At 33.4% G+C, this 14,337-nt stretch overlaps 2 protein-coding genes across 3 annotated transcripts; one reads left to right on the top strand and one right to left on the bottom strand.

The window, feature by feature from the left end:
* Window positions 1-17: 17 nt before the first annotated feature.
* On the bottom strand, window positions 18-4,381 carry LOC140040587 (syntaxin-17-like). 2 transcript variants are annotated; one of them, XM_072086633.1, is made up of 7 exons: window positions 4,257-4,381; window positions 3,528-3,737; window positions 3,121-3,186; window positions 2,787-3,021; window positions 1,929-2,098; window positions 1,532-1,618; window positions 18-764 (listed from the first exon to the last, which is right to left on the bottom strand). In XM_072086633.1, the coding sequence occupies exons 2-7, from the start codon at window positions 3,684-3,686 to the stop codon at window positions 531-533; spliced, it is 951 nt and encodes a 316-aa protein (XP_071942734.1). In that variant the 5' UTR covers window positions 3,687-3,737; window positions 4,257-4,381; the 3' UTR covers window positions 18-530. The 2 variants fall into 2 exon arrangements, with proteins under 2 accessions (XP_071942734.1, XP_071942735.1); XM_072086634.1 differs by having other exon boundaries at window positions 1,929-2,095.
* Window positions 4,382-4,516: 135 nt separating this feature from the next.
* On the top strand, window positions 4,517-13,746 carry LOC140039727 (peroxisome proliferator-activated receptor gamma-like). Its single transcript, XM_072085340.1, has 7 exons — window positions 4,517-4,655; window positions 6,625-6,676; window positions 7,852-7,928; window positions 8,109-8,259; window positions 8,920-9,119; window positions 10,120-10,546; window positions 11,656-13,746. The coding sequence occupies exons 2-7, from the start codon at window positions 6,637-6,639 to the stop codon at window positions 11,922-11,924; spliced, it is 1,164 nt and encodes a 387-aa protein (XP_071941441.1). The 5' UTR covers window positions 4,517-4,655; window positions 6,625-6,636; the 3' UTR covers window positions 11,925-13,746.
* The last annotated feature ends 591 nt before the right edge of the window (window positions 13,747-14,337 follow it).

The raw sequence follows: 14,337 nt of genomic DNA, 5'->3' as shown, positions 1-14,337 counted from the left end.
AATATTACACAATATGCTTTATTTACAATATAGTTTAATATTCCCATTGAATGTTATAAAACTTACGAATACAAATTAAAACATTTTGAAAACATTTAAGAAAAAAGAAATTGTCTACCTATAGTAGAAATATCAGAAAATGCATATTCTCTATGCTTTTTTGTAGACCTTAAATTTTGAAAACTTTTTTAACTTAATGTTTTGTAACCATAAGTATTTGACTTCTCTCAATCGGCCACTTCCATTTGAATTTTCGAAGGCTAGGCCATACAAAATTCAGGCCTAACAATTTAAAAGCTGTCTGTGTAATAGAACCCACCCAATCGTTTTAATGGGAGATAATGCATGACACGTGATACGAAATCAACCAATGAAATGGCAAGGATACACTATATTAAATCATATTTTGTTGATGGCATACATATTCATTTAGTGGAGTGGGTGAGTTCTGTTTTCAATGTTAGTTCACTACAAAAAAAAACCTTTTGGTCGTTATAATACTGTAACCCTTGCTATTTATTATAAATGACTTAATCTAAGTGAGAATTAAGTGCTTGTCGCTCTTCCATATCTACCATTTCTATGTCATTGGCTTTGTTGATATTCGTTTTTAAAACACGTCCTCCTGCGTACCCTACAAGAGCGCCACCACCGGTTGCTAGCAGACCTATTTTTGCGCCAGCGTACAGTCCAATAGGTCCACCAACCAAACCACCAACAATGGCCCCGCTTAATGGTAATATTGCTGTTTTAAATCTGGTTGCCTGTAAAGGAAAAAGTCCAGTTGATTTGATTTAAACTTATAATTGGCTTTGGTTACATTTTCGTAATATAAATGTACTTGAATCTATTTACAATTTGTTTAGTATTCTGCCCATCAGGTTATGTCCATTATTGTAATAAGTACATTGAAAATAAGTTTTATATGGTAATAGCTCATTCCATTTCCTGTATTATAAGGAAGAAAGCATAAAAATATTGATCATAATTTTACAAGGCTATCGCTTGAATTAGATACCCGAGCCAAAAACTAAATAAGCATTTCCTCATTATTTCATAGTCCAACAAAAACATACATTGATTTTCTTCCTTTTAAATCCAGGAACAAATGCATGTTATAAACCACATCCAACTCTGGTCTAAGGCTGTGTTTATACAACATCCTTCTTACTTTACATGCTTTCTATGCATTCACGTTTTCACAGACCAAGTTTAATCTCCTAAAACTAAGCCGTTCATACATGAATTTTAACAGGAAGGTAAGTTACAGCCAAACATCTGCTGCTATGTACTCTATTACATACAGAGGGCAACTTATCCCCTGAGGCTACATAAAAAGGCTACTTCAGCTCTCCAACTGGTCAAATTTTGCCAGTCCTCGAGTAGCCTTTCCAGGTGGTTTTATAATTTCATGTAATCTCTTTCTTTTTCTGTGCCGTTTATACTACACCCTAACCGAGAAATGTGTTGAATTAGCATGTTGTATAAACATCCACCTGAAATTGCCTCTTAAATCTTTCTTCCTACTAACCTTTAGCAGGTGCATGGCTCCTTTTTTAACATTGGCTTGTGCGCTGTCAATGTGGTCTTCTATACTTGAAACTTGTTCTTTCTGACCCTAAAATTGAAATAACTAATTAATCTACTTCTTTACAAACGTCAATTTATTTTATATAGCATTTAATTTTAACCTTAATTTTAGTATTGACATTTGAAAGTTTGTAAGGCAAAACTCAATATGGGAGGATAATCGAAGCATATTGATCAAAACAGCAAGAAACTCAAACACTTCTTTTTAGAACTACAAACGTTGTGTACTACAAACTTTATATCAACAGACATTTGAAAAAGGTCATGGAATTGAATTTGGAATATATTATTTCATGTTTTTAATGTATTTTAGTGGTAACACCAATTTCCAAATGTACCTTAACCATCAAAGCAAAGTCTTGTATGGCAGAGTTAAGTTCCATCAGGCCTTGTTGTAAATGTTTCCAAGATTCTTGTGATGCCTCTTTTCCTTCTTTCTTCTCCTCTTGTGCCTGTGTTGTAAATCGTGTTTCTGCAACACTATTTTCATAGCTATCTACATTCTCTGCTAACACAAATAATAGAATATTAGTATTCACAAGCCTCTTACAATTTTGTTCCGATACTCTTCTCATTGAACTGCTTCTGATTGAGGTTCAACAACCTACAGTGGCGTAACACAGAGGCCTGAAGCCCCTGGTTTAAGGACCCCCAAGTGGCCCTCCCACTTTTGAGGCCTCGGACATTTTAGCCTTTTTCAACGTATCTTAATGTCTGTCTTTTCCTGTGGGTGCTGCTCAGAGGCCCCTGTAAGCTCCATGAGGCAAAACTCTCCCTTAACAGAAATGGTCCACAGGCTTGTCAAGAGTGTAAGCCCATAAAACACACAATTGTAATTTGATTATATTAACTGCCCATCAAATACAACCCAAGGGTACTATTAGGTCATTTACAACAAGGTCACCTGGACAGCTCATGAAAATTCCTACATGGTTTTCAGCAATTTCTGTAGTGGCCTCCCATGTGTGTCAAGATAAACAATCAGAACTGGTAAATTGTTTAAAACAGACCAAGATTTATTACCCGGATTTTTTCAAAAACCCGGGTGAAATGGACTGATTCTGCTAAGGGAGAGAAATGCCTAATGTCCGGAGCCCCTGGGTTTAGCCAGTAAGCGTTCATAGCCGTTACGCCACTGACAACCTATCATGTTTGCAACAAAAGGTCATAAATCATAGATCCACCACTAAACTTACCTTCAATACTCAATCTTAGCCTGGTACTGCTTTCTTCTTGACCGAAAACACCAAATTTGTCTCCCTCACTTTCCTTAAATAAACACTCTAGCTCTTCATTTTCACCCATGAAATTGATGACAGCTTCAATAGCTTGTATTTGTGTGGGTTGTACACGTTGGTCAAATTCCTCCAGGTCTGATTCACTTATTTGATTACGCAGTTTCTGCATCTCCTTAATGTTGGACTTGAGTTGCTGGTTCATTGAAAAAAAAAAAATGATTTTTTAAACCTCAAATATCAAACTTTGATGTTCATTTTCACCTGCACAATGTAGAATATCCATTGATATTACCTGTACTGTTCGGCTGGCATTTATTTGTTCATTGTTAACTTTGTCCCAATCAAGTTGCTGTTGATACTGGAAAAAAGAAGTATAACATTCGTAATTAAAATCATATTTTAACTTACGGAGTCCTTCTCTAAAGCTCTATCTACACTAAAAAACTAGTTTGACAAAGAAAAAGTGTAATGTGCCAAAATATGGTACTGAAATTCCCAAATATGGTAGTTATATGGTATCATCATGTCCATATCTTGGCACTGCACATCACACTTTTTTTGTCACAAAAAATTTGATAGTGTAGACAGAGCTTAAGATAGTATGATTGAGTTTAAAGGATACTGTCTACTGAGTAATATAAAATGCTGTGTGTACAATTAAATGGTTCATTAGTTTTGCTTTGAAGCACTACTACTTACCCTTTCAATATTCACTTTGTGCTGGTTTAAACGTTCTAAATCAGCTGGAACAATGATTTTAGTGAATTTCATCACAGCATGTTCTACACGTTTCAGTGGCTGCTTCTGAATGCATCCTAAACTTGATGACCTTTTTCTTGTATTCTCAAAGGATGCCATTCGCAATGAATTTGTGTTTGCTTTACATAATTTTTTTTGTTTTGTCAGAATCTGAAATGAAAGTAAAAAGTTATGTTTTATTTAACGCATTTGGAAGAATCGAAGAATTATATTATAATTATATAGGTCAAATAGTGTTATTGGTTTAAAACCCTATCTGGTGATACCGGCTGTAGTAGATTAGTATGACTCTGTTGGTTGGGTAATGTATTTAATACTCTTAGTCTTTATATATTTTATTGCTATTTATATTGATTGGATTTGTACATAGCTGGTCTAGGCCTAAAACACAATTCATACAGTGTAGGCTAGGCCTATGCTGCTTTAGAAGATCTTATTCATGGCTCATTGTTGCCATTGTTGTCTGCAGCTCTGGTTAACCATGAACATGATGGTGGAACAGACAAGAGCTTTGTTTAGTGGCTATTCCCTCCTCTCGCCTAGCTTGTACAAAGCTAAGTGTAAACTAGGGCCTAAAAGTAACTCTGGCCTAGGCCTAGCCTAACTAGTAGGCCTAGGCTAGGCCTAGGCCCTTCTAGACTGCATAATTCTTTATAAAAAACATATTACTTAATGATTGAATTAATGAACAAAAATGGTGGTCCTAATTCTGTAAAATATTCTGGACGTTCTTGAAATGTTTACGTCGTTTTTTTTTATGGAATCTTCTGCTGGATCAATATTAATAATGATGGAATAATGAGCAATGGCAATATTTACCAATAGCCTCATAGTTACAGCCGCAACCGTTTATGCATTAATATGAGCCGTCTGTAAATGGAAACTACGTGATGACCTTTAACATAGTTTACCAGCAACTTTTTATAATACATTACATCGTTTCCGTCGTCGAAAACTAGCGCGTGATTAGTAGATAAAAAAAACTGTCCTAAAAACCTTCCAGATACAATATCAGCATAAAAATTAGACAGAATCCAATTACATGAATAACCGCCGTCTTGTGTGTTAGTAAGTAACATTGCCTTCTTGTTCTTGTTAAGTAGTTTTTTGATCAGCAAACAATGTCAGGCCTCTTGACAAAGTCTTGATTTGTTGATTTGTAAATTGTAATTAGGCCTATAGGGGCCTAGGCCTACTCTATCTATAATTCTAGGGCCTACTACTACTACTAGACAGGGACAAGGGCCTCAATAACTAGACATAGCTAGGGCCTAGCCTAGCTAGATCCACCCTGATCACCACTGGTCCTATCTAGTATAGATATATGTGACAATGACATTGCATTGTATTAGAGTCTACGGTACGGTCATGCTAATCTTCGCCCGGTGTCGTGTAGGGCCTGGTATCGCCATCCATACATACCATTACCATAACCATACATGCATTGGGGCTCGGTACATCGCCTGGTAGTGGTAGGATTTTTTTATATAAAAAAATTAAAAAGGATGCCAAGTTAAGTACATTTTATTAAGATGCTTTAGTCGTATTTACCTTTTTTATATATATTTTTCTTTCCAGAAAAAAAGTTAAAATCAGTTAATATTGTTGACATTTTTATTCATCACAACGCAAAAACAAAACAGGAAGGTATAATAATACCTCCCTGAACAAAACATCACTTATCACATGGGAGTGCAGTCTTCAGTTTCGGAAAAAACATAATCAGTATTTTGACAGTTTTTTATTTTAAAAATTGTATTATAAAATGTACAATTAAATTAATTATTAAATATCACAATAACATAAATATTATGTTAGCGTTTACTTCGCCCATGTTACTGGGCGATACTAGGCCCTACTGGGCGAAGATTAGCATGACCCTTGCACTAAGCTTTCTCAAATTGGTTTCGTTATACTGTAGAATTAAATGCCCTATGGAAATGTTTCATATCACATAGTCCAGGACACAAGTCATTATAATAAAAAATAGGATTTTAGCTTTCATGAAAATCATTTGGTTTTAAGAGTATTTATAAATTTATCTGGGTTTTTTGTACTGTTTAGGTAAGGTTTTGAATTTTCAACATCTACAGTCAATATTATTATTAATTATTGGGCTAGATAAATTAAATTGATTACTATATCATTAGCCTAGTATATGTAACTAACTAAACACCAATTAAAACCATTTACTAACATGTGCAACTACTTTCTACCACCCGCAACCACTTGTTAACCATGCAGAAATACTTTCTACTTTACCACCTAAAACTCTGGTTACCACACCTGCAACCACTTGTATAATGCAAAAATACTCTGGCTTTATCAGGCACTTGCTACTATACTATCCATAACCACTTGCTCCAATGTGGACAACCCCTTCATTCACAACCACTTGCTACTACCATGTGAAAATACTTGCTAACCATCATCATGAGCTATTTTGGGTATAAAGTATGTTATTAAGTTGAAATTTAAATCAATGATTTTAGTTGAGTGCGGTAATGTTTAGTACTAGGTGATACCATTACCAGTACTGATGCTCTTATTTAATTGCTTATTAATGAGTATTAGTCATCAATCAATCATGCCATTATTTTATTATAGGCATTCAGTTCACCTACTTTTTTCTGTCAATGTTTATTTATGCTGTACACTACTATACTATGTAAATAAAACTTGAGTATTAGGTAAACAAAGGTTTACCCCAGCCAGACCACCATTATTAAAGCAGTGGTACAGTAGAGCACAGTTTATGATTAGATTGATTCTCTCTTAAGAAATAAAACTAAAATACAGTACTGTACTACTGTATAAAAACAGGTATTTTTACTGTTCATTATGTACTCCAAGCAATGATGCAATTATATTGCAGATTGCACTGTACTTTACTTACCATATCTACTTTTATCTAAGATAAGTTCTCTTTTGAATAATCTTAACAGTATTGTAATGTTTAAACATTTTATTAAATACATATTGATTTGATTCATTATAATCAGTTTTAATTGTGCAATGTTTTTAACTATTACTATAGATTGAATTTAAAATGGAATCTCCGCAATCTGAAAACACATCAACATATTCTGGTAAGATCTTTTTTATTAAATCGTCATACAGTAGATTCATAAAAAAAATAGTGTATTACTATTATACTATACAAAATTCTTGTCCTACTGTATGTACTGTACGATATTATATATTTTTTGTTTCGCTGACAAATTCTGATTGGCATTGGGGAAATATTAAAGTTTCTTCTTTTACCTTATTCTGGTTAATTATTTGAAGCTAATCAATTTATTATATTTTAAGCAGTACTGAAATATATTATTTCAGATATTTATTAACTATTTTAAAAGATTTATAGCTAAAAAGAAGATCATAAGTAATAAGTTATTGCTTATGTTTCTTGGAATATTTCAAAACCTGATATAAAGAATTTATCTTTGTCACCTTGACTGAAGAAGAAAGGCTTAGAATAGGAATTGACCCAGAAAAGAATGATGAAATCCAAAGCTACTGTAGTGTAAAGGAAATGCTATTTGAACAAGCTTACTATATACTGTACCTAAAACTTTACAATTAATTAATTGCAATTTGAGTTTCAAAATGATCTAAATTATTATTCTCAGCTCTACGCTTAAAAGCGGAAAACCGCGTAGCTTGTCCACTTAGAATCTGTATCTCTCCTGAGCGGAACCCGCCTGTTCGCTCCGCGTTGTGTGTAAATAGTCATAAGAAATAATAATTAACATAGATTCTATAATTTTTATTACCGTTACCGCTCGTCTGTGTAAATTGGCCTTAATGAAGATTTCATTAAAATTAAATGTTATTGTTTTCTGTGCCGTGGTACAGTAAATTATAACATTCTTAAAATATCATTTTTAATGAAATCTTCATTAAGGCCAATGTATGGCCTTGTACTGTATAACATTGTATAACTACTTGCACTGATCTTGGAAAACACAGCGCTTTGAAACCTTTGTCTCTTGCGCTTTATAAATGTTATTTATTATTATTATTATTATTGTTCAGTGTTGTAAAGGTCATCTTTTTTAATACCAAAATGTTTAGTTAACATTGTGTATAAGTGGTTTCCAATATTATAGAACAGTTCCTTTATCAGTAAAATTTTTAGAATGGACAGAATGATATATTCTATTTATTTATTTACTGCTCTGAGCCCATGAGTTATGTCGCTGGGCCAAATAAACTGTATTTGAAATGTCAGTAATATGTTAAAATTCTAACTTTTGTTTAGCTATGTTGAAGTGCCAGATTTGTGGTGACCATTCCTCAGGACTTCACTATGGAGTTTATTCCTGTGAGGGGTGCAAGGTAAGTCCCTTTATTTTTAAGTTCCGAAACCTATGTTTTATGCCTAGTGTACATCAAAATGGTAGTAGTAGTAGTAGTAGTTATAGTGGTAGATTAATTCCGTGTTATTGATACAAAAGAAATTATTATTTTATGTTAATGATGTACAATTTGATCAACTTGCGTTTTTATGTTTTACAGGGTTTCTTTCGAAGAACACAGCGGTTGAACTTACAATATAAAGTTTGTCCGTTTTGGGATACCGTTCCATGTGACATCAATGTTTCAAATCGCAACAAGTGCCGTTATTGTAGATATAACAAATGCTTGAGCCTTGGAATGTGTGCTGCAGGTAAGGGTACACATACGGCGCAAAGCTGACGTACATGGACGTCTTGCGTAGCCTACGCCTTTGCTTATGAACTAGGCAGTGACATTGTTAACACTGCACTCACTATGCCACTATGTCCTTGGCATTATACGACAGCTACATACTGTACCTCATTTTGTATAACGCCACATCATTTTGACCTTATTTCAAGATATTTACCAATGTTTTTTTAATGTGCAGTAATGAATAAATAAAATCATCCTTTATTTCAAATATGAAAAAAACAAAAGAATGTAACAAACATCCCAGGTCACAGCTTGAGGGACCAAGCATATAGCAGGGCAAAATAAGACAACAAATATAAAACACTTAAAATGAAAAGGCAAAAGTAGAAGAAAACACATCAGGCAAAAAATCAGATTGTTATAAACAGATTTCTGATAAAACGACCCATTTAGCTGCTCTTTGCTCTGAATGCGTATTAATTGTTTAAGGTGAAATAATAGCTAGCTAATAATGGCTAAAAGTAAAGTGAAAATGAGAAATCACTATTTTACAACATATACAAATCATCTTTATTTTTCTTGTTTGGGTGACAATATATCTTTTTTTCAACTAAAATCTATATCATACTGTATATCAAACAATTTCCTTTATTATTTTAACTTATATACGTTTTAGCTGTACGCATGGGTCGTGTACCAACAGCAGAGAAGGTGAAGATCATGAAAGAAATTGATGTTGAAAATAAAAAGTCAAGTGTTGACTTGGAGCATGATCAGTTTGTAAAATATATTTGTGATGCATACAAAGAGACCTTAACAGAATTCCAAGACGACGAGATCAATTGTTTTCGCCAGTATTGCGCACCATACGTTGATGTAGGTTGACTTTTCAATACGTACAAGTTCTTGATGTTAACAAGTTTATTGAGCTTGTTTTATAATTTTCAATCATAACAAAATAGGAAAAAATATATACTGATTTTTGGCTTTTTGTGGTAGTGGCATACTATAGATTACAACTTTCCCGATTTTGGCGGATTGTCCCGTTTTTTTATGTTGTTTCCCATTGTCTCGCCAAACTCTGAATTGTCCGCTTTTCCAAATTACCGAACTAAAAAATTTACTTACTATATCTTCAGCTTTACGGCATTAACAATTTTAACCACTGCTGAAGTGTAGGCGTAGCTTGATGCTAAACAGTACTGCATTGGTTGCCTATCTAAATTACTAAACTAAATGGTACCAATAGTATCTCTCTCCCTTCCCTGTCTCGCGGCGTGGGGCCCTTCTGAATCGCTTGGCTCTGCATAGGCCTTCCTAGCTAGGAGCCTCGCATTCAAACGCCGCGCAGAATGTATTGCTTTTAACACAGCTATTTTAACACAATAAAAATGTTATATAGTTAAATAATTAAAATAGAAGTTTTGAAATGTCCACGTTTAAGTTTATGAACTGCATATTTTAGGTTATATGTATTTCTATTTGTAAACAGGAAAATGGCATATCGACGACCGAATGTCACGCTAAGCTCCGCCCACTTTGTTATAAATTATTCTGTGGCTTCCCATCGTGTTTCGTAAAGTCCCTATTCATTAAACGTACAGACAGAGTGTATAATGTGAATCATAATGATGTCCCTCTTTTGAACGTCCTGGGGTTGGAATGTCTGTAGTGGGTACAATATTTTTTCTCATAGCAAATTCTAGTTGTCCTAAAATGCCTCTTACACTGTAAATGTTTAGAAATAGCCCTGATCTATCAGCCAATGTAAAGTTAAGATAGAGTATAAATTTCAGAACTCTACCGGATTATGTACATCTTAAATTGTGTAGATCATAAAAAGATACTGTTTGTAATTCTGTTTTCTTTAACACAGGACCCAACTGACATCAGTTTAAAAAATTGCGATTCCAACCATGCTCTACCACGAGAGATCACAACTATACAAGGAATAATTAAACACAACAGTAGCCTCACGGAAATATTTGTACAAAAAGCAGCTAAGTTTGCCAAAAAATTGGATGTCTTTCGCAGTTTACAACTTGTTGATCAGATGACGCTTTTTAAAGAAGCTGTATTAGAGATTGTGTCGGTTATTCATGCTTATCGATATGAAGGTGGAGTCGTGCGCTTTCCCGAAAATAACACTTATTTTCGATCCGTGACATGTGTTCAGCACTGCTTATTGAAAGATGGACTTGATACACCTCACTACCGATTTAAATTTTCAAGGCGTGTAAACAATATTGGTATTACTGCCGAAGAAATGGCACTTGTATGTGCATTAATAATTGCCTCACCAGGTAAGTAAAAAACCAACAGCACGCTTTGCAAATGACATGCTTAGAGGCCTATGATCATTGTGTAGGGAAAATAATCAGTGGGGTCGGAGATCATGTTGCTTTTGCAAGTGTATGGAATAGCTTACAAGTTTTTACGAGTTGTTAATGCCGTGGGTGCCACTGGCTCGAGGATACTAGCGTATATCCTCTGGTGTAATCCTACTTTGGGTATAATCCCAACCTTTACTTTAGGTCTGAAACAGGCATATCTCCTGGTATAATCCCAGTATTGAGTTCAGATGCTTATCATATTTTTCCCGAACCAAGGTTACCCCTGGTATGGTCCCACCCCACAAAGTTGGCCCAATTTTCTGTTCTAGATGGGTGGGATTATACTAGATGATATATGGTATATAAATTTTCATTTTTTTTACAGTAGAACCTTCATTTTACGTACGGTACAGGACCGAAAGGTGTACGTAAAACACAGGATTCTTAAAATCAAGGTTGACCTTAAATTGACCCCAAATACGTAGAGATCGTAGCTACTGTATATAAAGGCTACCGTGTTTGCCTACTTTACTGTACAGCATGCAGGTGGTGGCTAGCAGGCCTAGCAAGATGTGAGGCCTAACTCAAAAAGTACAGTATATACAGGCTGTGCGATGTTTAAATAAAGTGTAAATTAAAATATCAATGTTCTTGTATTTTCCATCAATAAAAACAGTCGCTGCTGTAGGGGAATGCACGTGTGTAGCTTGTCTCGCACAGCAGAATTGCTCACACAGCCATTTTTATTATGCATTGTGAGTCAGAGCCATATATATAAAAATTTATATAAATGGCTCTGATTGTTGTTGTTAAATTGTGCCCTCAATGTAAAAAAATGATGACGTCATCGGTTATTTTAAGCGTATGTAAATCAGGGAACGTAAAATTTACTGTATTTTTAACTACAACTAAGTTCGACTACAAACTCAATAAATGTTGGGTACATGTCTCCAAAAAAGAAATAAATGTTGAATTGATTCATTGGCATTTGTGAGACTATGAAGTTTTGTTTCCATTTCATGATTAATTAATTTGTTGTAGAAGAAAAACTAAACAAAAGTATATCTGTTTACTTTCAGATCGAGAAGGCCTTATTGAATACAATAAAATTGAAGAGTTTCAGCAGAAACTATCATCAGCTCTTGAAAAGGAGGTGAAAAAGAGCTCACCGAACGAGAGCACTCGATTTGCAAAGATTGTTTGCGTGTTGATAGAATTACGAGGACTTATTCCAACTCAGATTCGCACGATAAAAGCCATACGTGATTTACATAATGGGAAGCTACCAATTGAACCGACGCCTTTAATGAAAGAAGTACTGAGATTAGATAGTGACAATACATCATAGCTAACAATTTAGGGGTGGATCCAGGTTTTTAAAATGGTGGTGGCCTGGGGCAAAAAATGACACACTGACGATATTTGAACCACAATTTTATTTATTTCCTTTGAATCCGCCCGCCCCCCCCCCCCCCCCCCTACTCAATATTTTATTTTTATTTGGTATAAAACAAACCCAATATTTGTTTGGATGTTTACATTAGCTGTGACATAATGATAATTTTCAGATTTTTATTTCCATATAATTTAATATTTGTGTGATATTTTGTACATTCCAAAATTTACTTTAAATAATTAAAAATTAATATACAGCTAATTCAATAAACTGTTCTTTACTTTTTTTAAACTTTGTAAAAATGGAAAGGAGGAGAACCCCCTTGTCAATTGTTGCATAGAGAGATTAGCTATAAAATACTAGTTGAAGACAAAGCTCTAAAAATTGAATATTTATTGCATTAGTGCCTTTTTACCATATGTTAGCATCACAGAAAGTATAAATACATGTTAAACTAGAAGGCCACTCTGAGAGTACATACCTCAGCCTAAAGTATAATTCCTCTACATATGATTTCCTCAACATTTTTTTTATTTTAGTGTGATTAGGCTAATTGTACTACAACCTTGTGAATGTGAGTTTGGTGTAATGCTTATATATCCAGCCTTCAAGTTGAGATTGAAATCCCTGGTTCAATTCCTGTTAAGGACCTTATTTTTATTTATATTTTGTTATTATTTTTTATTCTTAATATTTTTTGTATATTTCTTTACTATGAACCTAACGTTACGTTAAGACTGCTTAGTACTAGATCGCAGGCTTTTGAAAATTGTCTCCTATCTTTTAACACTAGCAGGTCAGAAAATAATAATGAAAGTGGTCCAGAATTGGGATCCTTATCTGGATTGCCTCCAAAATGGAGTGGTCCATGACCATATCTTTCTGTGGTTTCAATTTGGTAAACATCTGGCAATAACCTTTTTGAGTAATCCTGCTGACACACACGCTACATAATACCTTGGCAAAAGTAATAGTTCTTTTATACATGAATACTGCCACCTATTGGTAGAGTTATAATAAATAAACCTCTTTTTTATATATAGATAATATCTCTATGCTTCTATACATTAATTTAATATTTTCAAATACTGGAAAAATATACATAATTAAATGTTTGATAAGAATTGATATATAGAAGTATAGGATTCAGTAAGGAGAATTTTTTATATTTTATAAACTGTACTAGCTTTATTTGTACTGTTGATTGTCTTCCATCCAAGACCTGTGTATATACAGTTCTTTACCCCTTTTACAACACAGGAGCTTAAAACAAACCTGTGTCGTGCCGGATCATCTCCACATTTTTGCCGGCAGTGTAAAAGGGGTATATGTCTGTATACTCCTTGTTTGTAGATATTTACCAAATTTAAGTGTGTTGTAATTCGCATTCCTCAAGGGCATTTTAGGAGTGTGTTAGGTAGGTGAATGATCGCACTCCCACACCTCAAAAGGCAATTCCCGAGCCTAGTGTAAATTTGTTTCTTTGCTGTTTAATTGTTTATAATCAAATTTATCAGATTGCTATTTATATAATTTAATTGATAGTTTAAAACTATTTGAATAAATTTTGTAGTTAGATGCAGCTACTGAATAATCGCTTAAATATAAACAAATTTAACATATTTTATAGAAATGTTTTAAATACATAAATTGTATATATTATATATAGATTATAGCAAATTTTACATTCTATAGTTAAGTATATCTGCTAATTTAAGTTTATATTAAATACTTTGTATCATTTTCAAAAATAAACTAAATTCAGCTATTTTGTATAAGCTAAATATTGTACTGAAACCATAATTCAGTCGCCTTTTTTGTTTCTGTTGATAATTTTTTTTTAAATCCAGTGGAAATTCCAAGAAAAATAAACGTTTGTACCTGAACCAACATCACAAATCCATTTTTGGTATTTCGGTTTATTGTAAAATTTGATTTTATTTATTTGGTTAAAAACATGAATAAAATGACACAAAAAAATGGAACAGTAAAAACGAAACTAATTGAATCAGGATAAGAATGTTTAAAATAATATAAAACTTATTTTCATTTGTGTCCTTAATTAAGAACAAGAAAATATAACAATTTAAAAACATCTAAAAACTGCAAGCTCATGATCTAACATTTGCTAAATTATATCCGCACTTATTCTTGATATCATTTCAAATTAATTAACACTTGGTATATCACCAGTGGCTTAAAATTTGTTTCCGAGCCTGTTGATTTATATTAGTGTTTGCTATCTACATTTAAATGAAATATTTGCTAAACAGTACATACATATTCTCCCATTATTCAATTGCACCAAATCAAATTATAAATAGCAATATTAATCATTACTATTATGATTTATTACGAAGACCAT

The sequence above is a fragment of the Antedon mediterranea genome, chromosome 2 (assembly GCF_964355755.1).
Source record: "Antedon mediterranea chromosome 2, ecAntMedi1.1, whole genome shotgun sequence".
Taxonomy (NCBI): domain Eukaryota; kingdom Metazoa; phylum Echinodermata; class Crinoidea; order Comatulida; family Antedonidae; genus Antedon; species Antedon mediterranea.
This window is presented reverse-complemented; position numbering and strand designations above follow the sequence as displayed.

Excerpts from the sequence above, each read along its gene's own strand:
- LOC140040587 (XM_072086633.1), bottom strand. The coding sequence starts at position 3,686 with ATGGCATCCTTTGAGAATACAAGAAAAAGGTCATCAAGTTTAGGATGC. Across the intron at positions 2,099-2,786 it reads GCTAAGATTGAGTATTGAAG|CAGAGAATGTAGATAGCTAT; the intron begins GTAAGTTTAGTG and ends TATTTGTGTTAG. Across the intron at positions 1,619-1,928 it reads ACTTTGCTTTGATGGTTAAG|GGTCAGAAAGAACAAGTTTC; the intron begins GTACATTTGGAA and ends TTTCAATTTTAG.
- LOC140039727 (XM_072085340.1), top strand. The coding sequence starts at position 6,637 with ATGGAATCTCCGCAATCTGAAAACACATCAACATATTCTG. Across the intron at positions 6,677-7,851 it reads AAACACATCAACATATTCTG|CTATGTTGAAGTGCCAGATT; the intron begins GTAAGATCTTTT and ends ACTTTTGTTTAG. Across the intron at positions 7,929-8,108 it reads ATTCCTGTGAGGGGTGCAAG|GGTTTCTTTCGAAGAACACA; the intron begins GTAAGTCCCTTT and ends TATGTTTTACAG.